This window comes from Rhinolophus sinicus, linkage group LG12, assembly GCF_036562045.2.
Source record: "Rhinolophus sinicus isolate RSC01 linkage group LG12, ASM3656204v1, whole genome shotgun sequence".
Taxonomy (NCBI): Eukaryota; Metazoa; Chordata; class Mammalia; order Chiroptera; family Rhinolophidae; genus Rhinolophus; species Rhinolophus sinicus.
The window spans coordinates 47,687,966-47,707,604 of record NC_133761.1 but is presented as its reverse complement, the minus strand read 5'-3'; the positions used below and the strand labels follow the sequence as shown (position 1 = coordinate 47,707,604).

Here is a 19,639-nt window from a genome sequence, read left to right as displayed (position 1 = left end):
AACTGACCACCCCCTTTAACTTGTCACTAAGGTGTAAGGCAGCTGGTACCTGAACTCGCAGAAGGTAGTCAACAGTGGAGATGATGATGTTGACAGTCGTATTGTTGCCAGTCTGGGTTCTCAGGTAGTTCTGAAAATCTATGTAAGATCAAAAGATGGTATTACAGCTCCTTCAAAAGTTTCAGTGAGTTATTCGAATAACTCCCAAAGTAAATGATGTCTCCAGCAAAATCATTGTGGCTAAGAGTGTTGTTTTATCTGATAGTTTTATGTGAAATAATTTACATTTTCTATGAAAAGTGAGTGACCTCCCCATAAACGTATTCAGGTACGTCCCACAACGTCATACTCAGTTTTTGTCTAAGAGGTTGCTGACACCTGATTCCTGGCTCTTAGAGCTGTGGGCATGGAAAGGGCTGAAAGGATTTCCAACCATCAGGAGACAGGAATTCAATTATTTGTTCAATAACCATGTGCTCAGTGCTGTGCTCAGTGCCGGGGAAGCAAAGAGAAAATTAAGATCTAGTTCCTGCCTTTCTGGATGCACTTGCCTGTTAGAGAGCTAGACACAGAAACAATGAGTGGAAACATGTTACACTCAGTACCATTAGGAAGTAGGTTCCCCAGTGAAAGAGAAGTGATACAAAGGAAATAAAGCTGTATATTTCGCTATAGCTACCCATCTAATCTGCATCTTTCTTCACCTATATAGCCTGTCTTCTCTAATGTAAGGACAATTGATAAAAATTAGTGAAATGGCTACAAAGGACTCTCAGGCAGCAATACAACACAAAATGTCACAGGGCCAGTGCATATGGAGTGACACTCAAGGGCTGTTTGCTGACCCCCGGGATGCAGCATCATTGGAATTGCAGGCTCCTGTCATTACTGACTTCAAAACACTTATTCCTCGATACCATCCTCCAGCCTCGGGTCTCACAAACCTGAGTTGTGTCCCTCACAAAGCAGTTGCAGGAAGCGGAAGAGGTCACAGGTGAACTCATCATCCTGCAGAACTTTTTCTCCTGCAGAAAAGTCCAGAGGTTACCAACCACCTCAGCGTGCCGCGCCCTCTGTCCCCACTTCCATCAAACTTGCATGTCAGTCTAGCATCATTCTGAACCAGAACCAATCACAGATCATAACCACTCCTCTATCTGAAGCTCATAAGACCATGCGCTTGGCAGATAGATGCACATTTTCTTTGTCAGAAAAGAACATTGAATCTTAAAACTCAGATTTCTGTCTGTTAAAAGTAGCAGCATGGGTTTGGCAACATTTTAGGAACAATCTGAATATTTAAACTTTCTTCTTTCATCTTTTTTTTTTTTGTAAGATGGGTATAGAAATGAGTTCCTCATCTCTTCCAAATGTTAAGTTGGCATATTCTGCATCATTAAACATTGAGTATATTTGTGGGGCAAGAATGATATGGCAGAAAAGGCTCAAATATTTTACCTATATTTCAATTTAAATGTATCTTGATCATGAGTTATCTTCAAAGCAAAAACACAAAGAAAGTAACAAATGAAAAACACAGCACCACACAAATGCAGATTGATTTTAAAAGCACAGAGTGTCAGTGAAAAAATGTTCAACATAAGTGTATGTTCTGGAATATGAATTTGTTTAGAAAGGGAAATGACAAAAAAAATGTTGTCTGGCAAGTAAATGAATGTACTTATGTATTTAAAAAACTAATAACTTTTCAGATTGCAAACACTTTGGGTTAAGAAAAAAAACTATGTGGTGATCGTGTATTTAACTGAAGGTATGAATGAATATAATGACCGAGCTGATGGACTTACCAGTCTGCAGTCTGTGACTTTCAAAGGGACAGGCTTCATATAATGGGAGGGTTAGGAAGCAAAACCATTTTGAAAACTAATATAAACATTTTTAAAAAGTACATAAAATCACTGTACTGGTCTCCCTGTTGGCCTGGAAGATACGATATTTGGTGACCAAACGAAAATCACCAGGTACACAAATCAGTCCTGTGGCAAGTTTAAATGTTCAATTTAAGCACATTGTTTGGAATCTCATGACATGGCTGATAAGCCCATTCCTCAATGTTTATATTCATGGTAGGAGAGGAAAGAAAGGGGGAACCGTCTAGGCTAATAAACAAACTAAACTCTTCATCAATGATACGTCGTATCATTTCATGAGCTATGTTAATCAGAAGAGTCTCTAAATAGATATTTAAATCAAAATAGTTAGTTACATAAACTGACTGATTCTTTCCTTGTGAACAATTTAAAATGCCCCCTCCAGAGAAAATAGAATCAATAAACATTTACATACTTTCAATGCTCATACATTCAGTGTGAAATGAGTAACCCTTGATTGAAAGTATTCAGAAAAGGAAACATTGAAATCAATATTGCTCTGTCTACCTGTGGACGGAAAAATGCTGTGCACACTGATTTAGGACAAGGTTTTAGCCATTGTTGGCACACACAGTATTTTCTCAACTGCATATGCATAGAAATCACTTCACTTACATAAGGACGGGCTGGCTACACATCCCAGAACAATCAGGAAGGGGGGAGGAGGGCCAAGCCTCCATTCTCACCAAGTGAACCAGGTATCAAGTGGGTGCTACTGCGTAATGGACACATTTGCATCTGATTAAAATGCTGCCACTGCCCATGCTGCATGAAGAAGGGACAGCAACAGAGATGGATGGTGGCTTTATGTCTGAAGCTGCTACAAGAGCAACAGTCCATTTGGTGATGGATGCAAAAGAAATTCCACTGGAAGATGGAAACTAAGATTAACAACAAGGAATGAAACAGAGTAAAATGTAGTTGAAAGTGCTCTTACATTCTTAAACCAGTATTTGCAATAGTTGCACGAGGGCCAAATGTAAATATTCTGAAGAGTATTCCTTTGCCTGTGTTTTTAATCACAAGGGACTTATGATTTCTAATACCGTAAGACAATGAGAGTTATTTCAATGTTGTTGCTGATGATGAGTCGGTTCTTTGTACCTTAGTTTTCTCATCTACAAAATGAGGATAACGCGTACTGTCCACCCCACTGGCTCTTCATAATCTAGGTGACCGTTTTTATAAATTGTGGAAAGGTTAGTTTTAGTAGCAGTGGCAATGACACTAAGTAAAGCTAGAAACAACATGCTTACGTAGCGATTAATATAGTTATTTGAACATATTTAGTACATGTGCTTATACTTTCAAAAAACTATCTTAATTTTAATGGACCAAAATAGTCTCAAAAATATAAATTCTCACTTGGAAATAATATAAGGTAGACCTTATTTATTCAGGCTACTAGTAATAATTAACTCCTATTTTAGAAATCTAATAAAGTTAACTAACACACTTTTAAAGGTCACTGTTCTACTCACAATCGCTTTACCTGATTAATAGAAAAGTACACAAGTATTTGCTTGAGTTCAATTAAAACAACTTTGTTTTTATTGATTACTTAGAACATCCATGGTCATGGCCCAAAGTGTGTGGCCTTATATCCAGTCAAATCTGGTTTAATTGTTATTAACTGTTACTGTGTTTACCTGAAAATAAGACCTAGCCGGACCATCAGCTCTAATGCATCTTTTGGAGCAAAAATTAATATAAGACCCAGACTTATTTTAATATAAAACCCAGTCTTATAAATATAAGACCAGTATAATATAATATAGTATAATATAATGTAATGTAATATAATATAATATAATATAATATAATATAATATAATATAATATAATATCAGGTCTTATAAAATAATATAATATAACATAATACCAGGTCTTATATTAATTTTTGCTCCAAAAGATGCGTTAGTGCTAATGCTCCCTCTAGGTCTTATTTTTGGGGAAACACGGTAATGATTAAAATTAAAATGATCAATAATTTTAATACAATTAATGTAATAAGTAAAAAGACTACCTAGTGTGTGTGTGTGTATACATATACACACACACACAATAGAATTATTCTCAATAAACTTCAGAAGACTAAGATTCCCTTCTCACGTCAGTATCTCCAGTAAAGGAAAGCTAAAAGGCTGAGTAGCAGGAACCATCAGACTGGTTATATCAAAGAATTCCCTGTAAACATTAGTTAAATGGAAACAAGAGTACCCCACTGCCTTGGGGGAAATAATTCTGGTTAACTGATCTTTAGAGGACTTCAATATCTATTTTGTATAAAGGCAAAAGTGAAGGATTAAGGCAAACAATATTTTTAAACAGTGCAAAGTCAGGTGTTTGATTCCACGTGGGTAGTTTTAATGTGATGGTTTAAATAAATGGCTTAAATGTGGCTGCTTAAATCATATCACAATTCAACTAACAAATAATAAAAAAAATGGATGCACGATGAACATTTAGTTAGTTAGACTATAGTATGCCAGGTATTGTGCTAAATATAGTTTCTCATCATTTCATTTCAGGTTTACAATAATCCTGTAAGTTAGGTGATATGAATCCCCTTGGGTAGTTCAGTAAACAACTGAGAAATTGAGTAACTTGACTAATGTACTACAACTATTAACTGGTAAAGGGTCTGAATCCAGTAAACTTGAATAAACATTCATTAAGTGTCTCCTGTATGCTAGGTACCTAGTAGGATAAAAAGACAGTCTAAGGGGAGAGACAGGCAATGACAGATAATTTCAAAATGATATGGTCTTTCTGAATTCACTACGCCATAGTTTCTAAACTTCACAAAGGTCTCCTCGGTAATCGATATGATGTTTGGCTAACAATCTTTGACTACACGTACTAGGTATATGTTATTTCAAGTGTGAACTCCTACTTGCTTTCATCAATTCCAGAGCCCAAAGAAAACATTTTCTAGAGGTGTGGCTTTGGGAAAGTCAATTTTCTGAGCCTCTGTTTCATCATTTTATATGAGGGTTAATAATATCTGACTTCCTGAGTTCACAGGGCTGTTGGGAGAATCCAATTGGTTCAAACAAGTACAACTGCTTTGAAATACGCAAAGCACAATAGGAATAGTTGTGACGTTTCAGTGGTGTGAAGTCCTAAATTCGAAAATCTAGATTTCCAAAATAGAGAATTTCAGTGGGTTGTGACTATGATAATCTATAAATTCCATTAAGTGCAGATATTTAAATTAAGGTAATAACCTGACACCAGTGCATAAAAAGAATCCCTATTTGAAACCTCAAGACAATGAAAATGACCACTATATGAAATAAATGAGGTATGTCCCATGGATAACAGGATTAAAGTACATGTTAGCTGTAGGGCGAAAAAAATCCCTTCGCTTTCAAATGTGATTGGCAGATTCTTTCTCCTATAACCTCCTCTTATTGCCCATCAGCTCTCATTATGCTAATTGAATTCCTGATTGTCCTTCATCCATTCCACCCATCAAGGTCCTAACTGACTTCCTGGCCCTAAGACGGTGACAGTCATCCTACACAGTTGTCAGCAATGCAACGATAATACTCCGCTGATACACAGATTTCTTCCATGGTAATTATGAAAAGTATACTTCAAGAATTCCCTGCAATCTGCCATTAAGCATAACCTAGGAGCTCCCCAACGGCCCTAAAGGAAATCTTACTGGTCACTCTCTTTGGAGGACCAATGTCTGGTTAGCATATGAGCTTCACCGAGAAATGAGAAATCTGTGGGCTGCAATGTTCGTGGATTCTACTGGAAGCATTTTTCAACACTGGATGTTAGGAATTAAATTCCACATGGATCATCACCCAACACATAGTATCACTTATGTGTTTCTCATGTAATGGCTCTCCAGGGCCTCAGAAAGAAAGTGCAAATTCCTTGGCAGGACACAGAAGACCCTTCAGGCCTCCCACAAATCATCTTCCCACCCTCTTGTTGTTCACGTCCCTTCAGCCACACTAGGTATGTTACAGTTCCATCATTGGCTTGTCCCTTAAACTCTACATATGCCATTCCCTTCTAGGGGAAGGCCTTTCTTTGCCTCCCTGATCTGAACAGATAAACTTCTACTTCAAGCCATAGGTTACTTGGATGGTGATACCTCCCCAGGCCCCTGGCAGCTACATACTTCATCGCAAACCTATAGAGTGCTGTTGTGAAATTATTTGTTTCCACGTCTGTCCACACAACAGTGAGTTCCTCAGGAATGCCACTGAGTGGGACGGGGTCTAGCACATTATAGCCCCTGAAATTCATATGAGGGCTTCAAAGTTTAAAAACTGCGCAAGGATGTTAAGGAAACATATTTAGTGCCATGAACCAACAGCACGGGCTTTCCTTGAAGAGAAAGTCTAGCCACGGGAATGGCAGGTGTGTGGTCAGAACCCAGGTGTTAGCACTGAACTGCACTTGCTTTGAAAATCCAGGCTGGGAGATAGCTAATAAATATGCTCCGAAAATACCACTAAACAACTAGGCTAGACAATTATCCTACTGATTGCTTTAATTATTCTACGGATTAATTGAAAAATTAATCCTTTTTGCTACAACTTCACATACACATGACGTGGCACTACAACCTACAAGAACCTCAATGCATTACATTATCAGATACAGATAGAAATTAAGGAAGGTTCATTGGTAGTTAATGTTTTATATACATTTTTTTTTAAATCAAATAATTTCTGAGGAATTTTTGATCAGATCCGCTTCAAGGTTTCATCTTGCTTATTATGAAGTCTAGGACTACCGTAAAATGATCAAAAAATACAATGCAGTATCTCCTACTACATTCTGAGAAGAAAACAAGGAAAATTGCACTTTCAAGCTCCTAATGATTTAGTAAGGAGTCTAAATGGTTCTGAGGAGAAACATAAAAAATTTAAAGATGGAATGAAATTTTAAATATACACATAGGTTTACGGCTTTGAACATTATTTATATGTTAAAACACATATGACTAAAAATATACAGAGAAGACGACACTGAGCACATTACAAATCTACCAAACACACTTGTTGAAGAACCATTATTTTAGATTACTTTGGGGCATTGCTGCATAAATCATATAAATGTCTAGTTATTGTGCTGTACACCTGAAACTAAAATAAAATAATTCTGAATGTCAACTACAACTGAAAAAAAATTGAAAAAAAAATACAAGTGGGAGGTCCAGGTTTTTATAGAAATAGGGGAAATTTAGTTAAGGAGGCACAGGAATACGGGCCAACTAACGTGATAATAACAGCAGTAGAAAAAGGAATATAAATGATTAGTCTGAAATCTTTATATACAGACCTTAAAGAAACACATATTTCCTAATGGTATCTCAATACCAGATAAGAAATAGCATAGAAAATTTCAAAGTGATTTTAAAACTTCAATAACAAATGCAAAAACTGGCAACAGATTGGCGTCTTTGAAGGAAGCAATGAACAAAAGGTAAAAGGACAAAAATTACTACATAAGCCAACAGGCTGGGCACAGAATCAGCCCCTGAAGAATATTAACAGGTAGGGGAGAGAGACATGGCTCATGGAATTAGTAAGTGAAACAGTGGGAGGCAGGATGCCTGCACACAAGTCTTGGCCCTGCCACTTCCCTGTATGACCTCGGACAAGCCATGTAATCTTCCTGCACCTCAGTCTCCTCATCAGTACAATGGGACAATACCTCATTGGAGGGTTGTGGGTATCAAAACATTCATGTGTTTAAGTTATACATTTTCCAGGGCTATACAACTTACGGTCACTATATCATCACCAGGAAGAGATTTAGCCTAATAAAGAGAGTGGTCAGGATGCAGAAGATTTACTTTTGTCAGATTACATTCTCAGTGCTGAGCTCACCCTGCCAGAGCCTCAAACTCAGAAGCAAGGACGTCATGAACAGTTTAGATTTTTCAGCCTTTTCTGTGCATTTTGAGAGGAAGGACTGACTTTCCTTCTCCTATGAGGGTAAAAACTTTTCTTAACTTCCATAGAATCTTAAAACAGAAGAATGGCCATGTAACAGAAGTTTTTAAAATATGCCAAAAGATAGAGAGCTAGTATAGGTGTTCTTTTAATCTGGGAAATAGTTAACGTTCATAGAGCTAATGAATTGCCATTGCATGTTCTCCTAGTAGGTCTCTAATTAAGGCAACGGTGTATTCAGACAGCACAATTTAATCTTTAAAGTGCTTTGAAATACTAGTTGCTACTCAAAAATCTCATCTCGTCTTCATTTCCACTGTGTATCGGGTCTTTTAGAAACTATTTGAAATACCAATGCCATCACTGCTATTTTATGAGTTTGAAGAGTAAATACTTGCTATGGTTTCTATTGCTCTTTGAATTCAGTCTCAAGAATGAAAATTGGTTTTTATGTTAACAAGGTTTTAATGTGTGATTTTTTTATTCCCAAAGGAATAGAGAAAAACTGAAGCTCTCTGAATGCTTGGAAGGGAAACGGCAATGCCCACTGGACAAGAGGGCGGTCTGCACAAGCCTGCCCAGGACCCCTACTCAGTTCCCATGCTCCAGTGCTGGTAGCCATAAAGCCACGATACAGTACGTCCAAGACACAAACGCCACAGGGATATGCCGCACATATCCAAGACCCATCCATTTTCACAACAATAGCAAACACTGGGTCTACCAGAAATTTGTTTTTAAATGAAAGAAACAGAAAAAAACAAATTGAAGGACATAATTTAAATGTGTGTTGCCCCATCATATCCAATATGTTAATAACTGCATAGCCTCATAGGGAAACAAAAAAGGAAAGCTTAGTATATAAACTCAAAAAATAACAAAAAGGATGCATAATAGTGGACATGATATAATCTACTTGTGAAAATGGTCTAAAAGAAGAAAAATGCACAGAAACTATCACTATCAAGACTGTACACAAAACTCACAAGAAATCAAGGAACAAATAAATAAAATGCAACTCATTTTTAATAATTACCACGCTCATGAGTGATGACTGAGGAAGGAAGGACAGAGTACATTTTACCGTAGTCAAAAGAAAAGGGAATCGGGAAGAAGGAAAGTTGAGATTTGTTTTTGTTTTGCTGTTTGTAAGGAAACATAATAGTAAACGTGTTAATTAGTTTGGGCAATTATTTGTGTGTGTGTGTGTGTGTGTGTGTGTGTGTGTGTGTGTGTTGAGAAAGAATAAAGAAATCAAACCAATCTCACATGGAGAGAGGTAACTAATTCTCACATCACAATGGTGACCCTCACTCAGTATTTCTGATTTGGAGTCACAAATGTTACTGCAATCGATGTCTGGTTGACAACAGATAGGAGACCTGGTATGTTAGACCTGGGTGGGAGCTGATATGAACAGAGACAAAGAATGAATCATGAAATTGTATTCAGAGCCTCCGGAACATTAGGTAATGACTGCTGGGAAAAAATGAAATAGATTTCTAATTCTAAGACAGGTAAATCAGACTTTGAACAGATAATTCATTTACTTTTAGACACTTTACAGCTAGAAAATGCCCCAAACTTCAGCAGAGGCAGGCAGGTAATGTTCCTGAGACATGTGGTGGCTCTGAGTTCTCCAGATGGGACCCTCAGGCCAGGTAGTATAACTGTTGACACAAAACAAAGATATCCGCCTCAACCCTCATTTCCAGAAAACCTAGGTGAGTTCAGAGTGCTGCTGGTGATTTTTCTTGAAGGTAGCTAACACAATTAAGTAACAGTATGACTAATATTTGGTGACTGAATCTATACAATCAACAGACAATATGAAAAGGAAAAGTCACATAGGAGCTATATATTAATAGTAGAACAGTGTTACAACATGTGTGAATGACAATCTCTAAAATACATCAAGAAGTATGCAACTATTTTTTTTCCTATTTTGAGAACAAAAATGTACAGATACAATGAGAGAGATTAGTTAATTCTAAATTATTTCAGAAAGGCAAGCAGAATACAAATCTCAGATGGGAAAAATTTATTTTTTGAATGAGATTAGTTTTATAGAAGACCTAATGGTCCAAAACTAATATACTGATAACTCTAAACCAGAACAAACAAACAAAAACAGATAAATACATAGGGCCTTACTAAAACTAAATTAATTTAAAAATCAAGCACAAAAGAATAAAAAAAAAAGTCGAAACAAAAATACTGAAGATATTTTTCTTAAATACTAAAACGAATGTGCAAAAACATTTATTTCTACTTTAAATACATTGTGTCCTTATTTTTCTAGTTTATACACACACCTATCTAGAGAGAGAAAAACTCAGGTTATGTGAGTCGTTATTTTGCGCCCATTTAAATTATGTGATCAGAGTTCTTTAAACACAAACATTACTCTTTAATGTCTTCCATCAAACAATTTGGACTTGCAAAGACATTTAGATACATGAGACAGAAGGATAACTGCTAAAAGGGAGGAGACAGTGGAAATAGTGGTGGTTTGAATGATCTGAAAGCATTGCTACCCTAAGGAGAGAGAAAAATCTGAAAGCCTGAGAGCTAAACCAACATTCTCTAATTTGGTTCATCCATGTGCTTTCTCATTTTACAGATAATTCTCTAATAAGGCTTCTTCATCTACCGCCCAACTAGGGGAAAAGCCATGACCGTAGGTCAGACAAAAAGGAGGCAATGACCACCACGAAAGGTTGGGTTTGGGTATGACCTGCATGAATGTCCAATCACAAACGTTTAAAGGAGTCACATAAGCATTAGGTCCATTTAAAAATAACCTTGTATCTATCTCTCTGTATTGAAAAGATAATTGATAACTGACTCAACGCAGGAAAGAAAGGGGGACAGGTGACGCTTTTACTTCACGTAATCAATACCTGATCCTTCCTCTGTCACCATTCCAAGTCCTTCAGCTTTGTTTTGTCGCTCAAAGGCATTTAGGTCGAGGACACTACAATGACAGGGTGAGACACAGTCAGAGAACTCACAGAAAATGTTCTTCCTTCAGGAGAGCAAATGTTTGAAAAATGTATAACTTGAAACATGAAGCAAATGTTTCCATAATGGAAACACGCCCTGCCACATTACTAGCAGCAGATTCGTCTCTCCCCAGAGCCTGTGCTGAAATGACCCACATGAAAGTCAAAACATAAGGATTAATAGGCTTTAACCTTGGGAGCACATCGCAAAGTTAGCAGACATACTCAAATAGAATCCTAATAACCATGTTCTTCCAGTTGGAATAGCTTATTTCATTAAGTGTGGGTCAGGTTTCTTAGTCAAATGCTGTCTGACTGATTGTAAATACTGTAAAAAATAAAAAGCAATTATCATAAGTTAGTTGGTTAAGGATCATTTACTTAGGAAAAATGAGAAACAGTCTACAAGGTTTCAAATGAAACTAAATAGAGTTTTCTTGTTTCTCTTTTAAAAATCAGACATTACTCATTTTCAGGTATGCAGAACACACATTAATTCTGCAAGGTCTCCATTGACGCACTGGGAAGACCATTTTAATTCATTATTAACATCAAGTAAGTTAGTAATTAAAACATTACTAAAGCTAATAACGAGAGAAAATAAGGCACTACCTATTGTCCCACTTTAAAGTGTATAATCACTAATAATTATGATCATTAAATTATGATTAAATTATAAAAATCATTATCATCATTAAAAGTTCTTCTATGTATAATTATTGTCCATAATGGAAAACACTTTGAGCGATGCCACCACTGAACAGAAGTGACACAGGAGGTGCATTCTCACCTGCAGGATTGCATCAGGCCCGCCAGGCTCTGAAAGAAGCCCACGTCCTTCTTCTCCTTGAGGTAGTCGAGCATTTTCTACAGGAAATACAGAAACCACACGGCCACTGAGCACGACTCTTGTTCTTTTGGTTAAATAAGTAAAGAAACAACAAAAACATGCTGTCTATTCTGGAATAAAGATAAAATACTAGTGCATACAGATATTACTGACGTCATCTTTTCCGTGGAATAGTAACAAGCACGTCAAAGCAAGATAGTGGCACGTGTCTACATGGTTTGGGACAAGTGCTCTGCTCTACACAAACAGCGGAAGCATCATAAACCTCAGGGGGGAGCATTCTCAGCTCTCTTCTCATCACTAAGCATTTGGAAGTTCAGGTACTTCCACGTATAGTGGGAGAAGGTCCACCTGGATGCTAGTCACAGATCTCCATACAAAAGTGAGTTTCTTAAATAGTACTACAATCCAAGATTTGTGACTACGATGTGTTAAGGTTACAGACAGAAGTTCGGTTTCCGTTACCATAGTCTCTAAACCAAGGAATGGTAGGAGTCGTATGACTATTAAATTTCTCCTCTGTCTGTTCTCAGAATGATGTCAGATTCTGTGGTCAAAGTTTTGGTTAAACATAAAGGTAAAAAAAAGTAAATAAATAAAAAATAAAAAAATAAAAAAATAAAATTTTTGGCAGTGGTGATAACTTATTGGTCTAATCAAATGGGAAGCACTTATTAAATCCTTGGTCTTTTAAAGCAAAGGAATATGGCCTAAGAGGGTCAAAGGGAAGTGGTGAAACATGTATCTGAAAGTTTAGAGAAAAAAGAAAAGACCTATGTAGGCGACAAGCACACATATCATTACATGATCTCTCCAGGCTATTTTTGGCTCCAAGGATTTCTGAACTTTTGTACCATACGATTAAGGTCTTTTTGAAATAAAACGTAAGAGAATAGAAAATTATTTTTTGACAAACATTGTGGAGAGACTAGGCATGTTTTCTGTGTATTACCTTTTTTTAAAGTCATGTAGTCATTTACTATGGAAATTTGAAAAAAGACATCTATAAATTGGATGGGGAAGAAAGACATCTTTATTTTTACTAACTTCTAACTGAAACTTAGCATTACTTTCAACTATTCACCTAAGCAACAACACAAGTAGGATGTAACAGTCACTATGATTTTGTCACCAATAGAAACTTCAGGTATTTTCAGATCACGTTACAATTATTGCAACTATTTTAAAACATTTAGACTAACCATTTCTTCTCAACAACGATTAGACCAGGCAATAGATCTTTTATTTAATGAGTTCTTAAAAAACTCGTATTACTTTATCGAAACCTGTTTTATAATATTTTCATAACCACATGTCAATATATTTGCTTTGTGCAGTATGTTACTTTGTGCAGTAACGTTACCCGGGAGGAGTCCAGAGGCCTCACTAAACTGCCAAAACATCTGAAAACATTTATCTGTAAAGATATATGTGCTCCGATGTTCACTGCAGCATTATTTACAGTGGCCAAGACATGGAAACAACCAAAGTGTCCTTTGATATGTGATTGGTTAAAGAAAATGTGGCATATATACATAATGGAATACTACTCTGCTATAAGATGAAATACTTCCATTTGCGACAACATGGATGGATCTTGAGATTATTATGCTAAGTGAAATAACTCAGACAGAAAAAGTTGAGATGCATTCTGCCCCCATGTTACCTAGGAGGAGGCTTTGTACCAAACACACAACCAAATCCTGAGAATCAATTTATAGGAGCTCTAACATGACAAAACATATTACCCGATTAGGCTCTTGGTAAGAATATTTTTCACTATGCGACAAGCCAGCTGATTGACAGGGTCTTAGTCACGTGAAATGCAACATTGCAAGTAAGGACATCACATGGCAGTACTTCGGACTCAAGACAGTGAGTGCCCATGTGGGGTGTTCAGTGTACTACCTAGAAGATATTTGGATGCTGGCACATGATCATAAAATAAAGACATATTTCACATAGAAAATGAAAACTTGTCTAATTAATAGTGCTTTCAGGATGACTAAAGTAGTTCAACAGGAGGACTGTACAGTCCATTGTTTGAAAAGTGAGTGGCTTAAAGACGTTACCTGTTGTACTGTGGAGTTCCCACCATTTAAGATAGCAATTCCAAGTTTCAAAGTAGCAGCTACCATTGGTCCAGTTTCACCTTAAAAACATAAAAAAATAGTGTTTCTTACATCATTTCACCTGCTACATTAACCTATTCTACCTCAAAACATGCACTTTCAAATTATCATTAACCCTTACAAATTTGTATAACGGTGGAGGGGGACATACTGACTTATATGCCAAAAAATATGAAAAGAGTAAGAATGCATATTTTGCCATCAATGTTTTTAGCAAATTCTGCCAGAAACTGAAACTATATGAGGACATAGAAAAAAAGGAATAGGAAGAAATAATTGATTTTGAACTAGTGAAGCCTAAAATATTAAAATGCAAAGCTAACCATGTGCGTTAAAATAATATTTTATTTTAGGATGACTTTATTAAGATGACTAGTCGCAATTTTAAGTTATCCAGATAATAATGACAAAATTTTACATCCAACTAGGTGACTATCATTTGGTATGTTATATTTAATTGAATGTTATTCAACTGTACTTATCTTAGAAATAGGAATAATCTCCATATTTGGGAGAGAAGTGCTTAATAACAGAGTGTACCACCATTACTTTTCCACTCCATTACAAATTATAGTAAAAATGTTTTCAAAAAGAAAATATTACTAATGTAAGAAAAATCATCCAGAAATGGCTGGCTACTAAAAGATATACTACTACTTTAATTGTTAAAAAGGATTCACTGTAAAAGTCTACACATTTATATCAAGGGTCTGCAAACTGTGGCCTGAGGGCCAAGTCCAGCTCATCACCAGTTTTTGTAAATAAAGTTTTATTGGAACACAACCACACCATTTGCTTACATACTGTTTCTAGCTGCTTTCATGTTGCTGTAACAAACACCACATAGCCACAAAGTTGAAAATATTTACTATCTGGCCTTTTATAGGAAACATTTGTCCACCTCCTAAGTTATGTGATTTTGCTAGAGCTGTGTCACAACAGCATTTCCAAAACTTCATGAACAGATATAAAATAAGTCTTTTAATAAGACTTATTAAAAGAGTCAAGAGTCAAAAAAAGAGTCAAGATTGGACTCAGTAAATGAGAGCTCCCATTTGTTAAGTTACCTGACCGAGTCATGAACCAGAACTTCCGGGCAATAAACAAGTCAGTAGAATTGAACTAAGGGAGTTCATGGAGTGGAAAGAGGAAGTCTAAGAACGTCACTCCCGATGTGACCAGGACTCACCTTTGCTGGCACTGATGGTCTGCAGCACCATCTCAGCAGCTCCACGGTCATGCAGCCTGGCTTGTTGGTACAGAAGCTTTTGCTTCTCCATTTCTTTTTCCTGAACACAAACCCCAACCATTTATGTTGTGGCGATCAGTAAGTGAGTAGCTTTCTATAAACCATATTTTTAGTCATCTCTTCATGTATGGGCTCTATGTCAACATTATGGACCATTTCAACACCAACAATGTTATTATATAGACGTCAACATAGTCAACTCTTGGTTTTGTTTCAACTGGTTGATCAGGATGGATTTTCTCAATTTTAATGATTTGATTAGTCCAAAGCCTGTATCATAGTTTTGAAGTCTGTACTTCATCATTGAAACTTGCACTTTCTCAATCATACATTTGGGCATAAGTTTGCCACATTTTAAATAATCTCCCGTGTCATGGCCATAACTTGATACTGCTCAGCAAATGGCTCGAGTTGAAGTTATCACTGAATGACAGAAAAACGTTAACTGAGACGTGTTGGGAGTTTAAGCAAAATTGAAAGCTGATATGGATAAAAAAAGTAGGTTTCAACTAAGTAGCGACTTATGATATACAGATCTCCCCAGTGTTCCCCAAAGGATAAAAGAAGCAATGTGCCTTTATATTTTGTATTCTCTGGCGGTAACAAACAATACTGCATGATGCTGCTGGAGCAATGGCTGGAGTTTGTTCTTTCCCACTCAAACTACCACTGAAAACATAAAGAAGAAAATAAAAAGAAAATATAAAGGCACAGCAAGTTCAAGACTGATAGGATCATTCACTTGAGCTATCCAGTTCGCTGGAGAATTGAGACGGAACTAAGCAGTATAAGTTGCAGAATGAGAGTTGCATAGAGCCCTATGACAGCGAGTCCATCAAATGGCGTGGTAGAGAAGCTTAGTCAATGGGACATGAAACAGTCAATTAGTATCATGTCCATAAACACAACGGCCAAAACAGATATGACCTCAGAGCAGGAAGAGCTGCAGCAGAAGTAGCCAGAGTGACAGCTTTGCCGCCATAAACTTTCCATCCAAAGTACGGAAAATAGACACTGGAAGATGGAAGAGGTTTAAAAAATGAAGGCTTGCTAGTTACAGAATATGAAAAATAAAGTGAACTAAAAGGAGGGGGGAAAAGAAATGGGCTCAAACAAATGAAAAAAAGAAACCTTTAAACCAAAAGCAACCGACACAGACATTTATGCTGTTACCAGAGAGTTCTCGCCGATGCTGGCAAAATGGTTTCTTAAATCTTTGATATTATCGTGCTGCGAAAACAAAATCGATCAGGGTTTTTTTTTTCACACTATAGTTAGCGTTCCTGTGGTTAAATTTTTTATTTTTTTCTTAAATTATGTGACAGGCCTAAATGGAAGCAGAGAAAAGAAAAGAAAAAGGCAGCTTTGCTTTGTAGGTAGCCATGCTGACATCTAAAAGGTTTGCCTTCATGTTTAAACCTCTTCCTGTGAAGTCAAAAACAGAACGAAAACAAAACCACACAGACACACAAAACCATATTGTCATTACAACACAGTTTCAGAAAAACTGAAAGAGGACCCTTCACCTGCTTTTCAGGTGTTGTTGAATATCGGTGAGCAACATTTGATACTTCCTTTTAGACCCAACAATCTTTTACTGTCCTCCCATTGCCAGAGCTATTTTTTTGGAATTTTGCTTGCCAGCTTTACCAACTCCTTTTGTGAGAGAGTTTTTCAATAAGACAGTGATAAGAAATCATTGGCTTAGGTATTGCCCTATCGTTTTCATCAATGACAGAGGCAAGCGAGTTAGAAAGAACAGTTCTTCCGTTGACCCAATAGAACATAAAGATAGTAATCAGGACACCCAAAGAAGATCGAAGATGGCAGCACGCCACATATTTTTGAAGAAAAACAAAAACAAAAACAACAATGACCTTTGCCATTTGTGCTCTAAAAGTAGGTAGGCCGGCTCAAAGATCTCCCAGAAAAACTTGTACAATACATTCTAAGGTCCCAGAATCCTTTTCAGTAACTTACATCACATAGGACGAATGGCGGTCCAGAGGATCAAAACATAGACAGGAGTCATATTATCTTCTTTAAAAAAGAAACTCCCTAGTTTTATATGAAAATAAAATAAACTCCATGGGCAAAGATCACTCTCATTTTCCTTATATAGCCTCTAAGTTTCCATAACAATAAGTATTTCAGGGGTGATGAGGATACTCGTTTGAAAAAAGTATTGACCTAAAAATGATATAATGATGGAGAGGCAGGAAGTATTTCTTAAGGAGGGGTCAGGTGGACCTCTCCAAATTCCCTCTGTGGTGGATTGTGGTTTGGGAGGTCTCTTCAGGAGATCTTCAATATCAGTCTTTCTGGTGCTTTACCCTGGACAACTGCTTCTCAGTATGTAATTCAATCTCATCACTGAAAATTCTATCACAACATTAAAAAAAAAAAAAGAATCTTGGCAACTAAACCAGTTTTCAGACAATAAAATGATGGATTAGGTGGAAAGAAAAAAGACTTCCATTTCAAATTTACTGCAGATTCGCCTTTTTAAGCAAATTGGAGACCGATCTCTTAAAACTATTTTACTCAGGGAAATCACACCTTCAAAGCACCTTTTGACAGGTAGGGTTCCTCACCCCACCTCACCCTAGATTCTGCTTAGCGCTGCCAAAGGGTCTTAAATAAACATTATGCCTTCAACCTGCAGCTTAGTCTTTCAGTTATCCCAATGTTACAAAGAAAGGTTAAGGGAGGAAAGAAAAGGAGCAGCCTCACAATTAGAATTTTTCCTTTAGGCAAACAGTTCTGATTGCCAAGAGTAACCAAGAGGTATCAGCTGTTTCCCTAATAGGACTCTTGGTCTTTTCAAGGTCAATGGTGGTCATAAATCAGATGGTGATCAAGTCACAGGGGTTGAATGGAAGTATTGAGCATCATGCTTTGCTTTAGTATAACTGAAATTTGCCCTAAAATTGCTAATAGTCTTCCATTTTTGGCTAAGAGTCCTCAAGCTTTTTTAGCACTTAATGGAGGGAAAGGGGAGTTGAAAGGACTGGAAAAAAACATCCATTCAGTTCTTCAACAACTTGCCTTATATGAGAAAAAATATTGAAATAAAAAGAATAAGCATGTCCCTTGCTACTTGATGGATAAAGTTAATCGTTCATCTCCATAATGGAAATGAGCAGGTATTTTAAACCAAGGCAGCCTGATGACAGTAAAACAATTCACATTGTTTCTGAAGGACCTTCTTCAGTTACAGGGACATTTGGGTAACATGTGCGTCACAGGCTGAGGCTACCAATTTATAGTCTGTGTTTCACACCAAATGAACCTATTTCTTTCTCTCTCTCTCTCTCTCTCTCTCTCTCTCTCTCTGTGTATTTCCAAGGCTTCAGCAATTGCTGAAAAGGTTTTCATAATGTTTTCCTCTTAAACTGAATGTGAAAGCTAGTTATAAGTTACTAGATATTTCCAGGAACTAAGTTCTTTTTAAAAATCTTTTTTGTAATTTAATAAAATTAGAAGTCATGGATGTTAATGTTGTAAGTCATTAAATATTCTTATCTGGCATCTTAAATGTACTCATACCCTACAAGGTGACGCTGACTCCATGTTACTAGAAAAGACAAGACTGAAATACAGAAGATGGAACTGGGGAACTACGAGGACAAAGATGACAGTGAAATGGTACCAATAATTTGGTTTACAACACAAGCAGACCAACTCAGACTAAGGGAAAGCAAGAGTAGAGATAAGAGTCACATTCTCCACTTCAATTAATTTTGTTCTGTATTCCAGCTTCCAAAATTGTTGGGTGGCCATGTTCATACAGACTCGACTCTGTATGGAAAACACTTAGAAAAGTATCCCTTTGTTTAATAATAGATGGAGCCCCAACCTTTTATGTTTTTTAATTAAATGAACATGTATGGAGTTTCCTAGAAGTGAAGCTCGCTAAGGACAGGGGCCACAGCTGTTTTGTTTGCTTTGTTTGCTTGTTTGTTTGTTTGAACTACAACACCCATGCACATGGACTGTATATCCAGTAGAGTTCCCTGCACATAATAAATGTTCCAGAAAATGTGAATGTATGAACTAAATAATGTGATATGCAGCATGTACAATTAATCTGCAATTTTACGAAGGTTATATTTCCATTGGAAGAGCTTTCTCCTTTGTAAAAGCTAGTACATGTGAAAAATGTATTTAGTTCATTTTCAGCACATGCTCTGAGAAGTTTAGAATTATATACATACAAACAAGTAACAATTCTCAAATTGTAGTTTTGGGCTCATTTAATTTTTTGCCTGTACTTTTCATCACCCATTTTCTTTGCTGCTGAACTATCAAATAATAGAATCATCTTCCAGATTCTACCTCTCAACAGGATGAGGATAGTTTCTAATGCTCTCTCTTTAACAGAAAGAGAGAGAGAGATAATGAAAAAAATATGTTTTTACCCAAAGCAAACTTTGTTTAAATGTCAAAGTTTTACTAATATATGCTCAGAGATGACACAAAGACTAAAGCAGAGAAATAGAGTTCAGTTAACGTGTTGGAGACTCTGAAGTTTTGATGTGCTCTGCATGTGACTTTATGGCTTACGTCTTCCTGTATCATC

General features: G+C 36.7%; 1 protein-coding gene across 12 annotated transcripts in view; it reads right to left on the bottom strand.

The window, feature by feature from the left end:
• Positions 1-19,639, bottom strand: part of RYR2 (ryanodine receptor 2) — a 567,150-nt gene that overhangs the window by 46,578 nt on the left and 500,933 nt on the right. For 5 of the 12 annotated variants that reach the window (XM_074316777.1, XM_074316771.1, XM_074316773.1 and 2 more), the window contains 6 exons: positions 14,998-15,097; positions 13,749-13,828; positions 11,617-11,693; positions 10,725-10,798; positions 945-1,025; positions 50-138 (listed from right to left, as the gene is read on the bottom strand). In XM_074316777.1, the coding sequence (XP_074172878.1) occupies positions 50-138; positions 945-1,025; positions 10,725-10,798; positions 11,617-11,693; positions 13,749-13,828; positions 14,998-15,097 (501 nt within the window). Of the gene's footprint in view, positions 1-49; positions 139-944; positions 1,026-8,857; positions 8,876-10,724; positions 10,799-11,616; positions 11,694-13,748; positions 13,829-14,997; positions 15,098-16,230; positions 16,288-19,639 lie in introns of all 12 variants that reach the window. The other 7 variants (XM_074316766.1, XM_074316769.1, XM_074316768.1 and 4 more) reach the window with 3 other exon arrangements.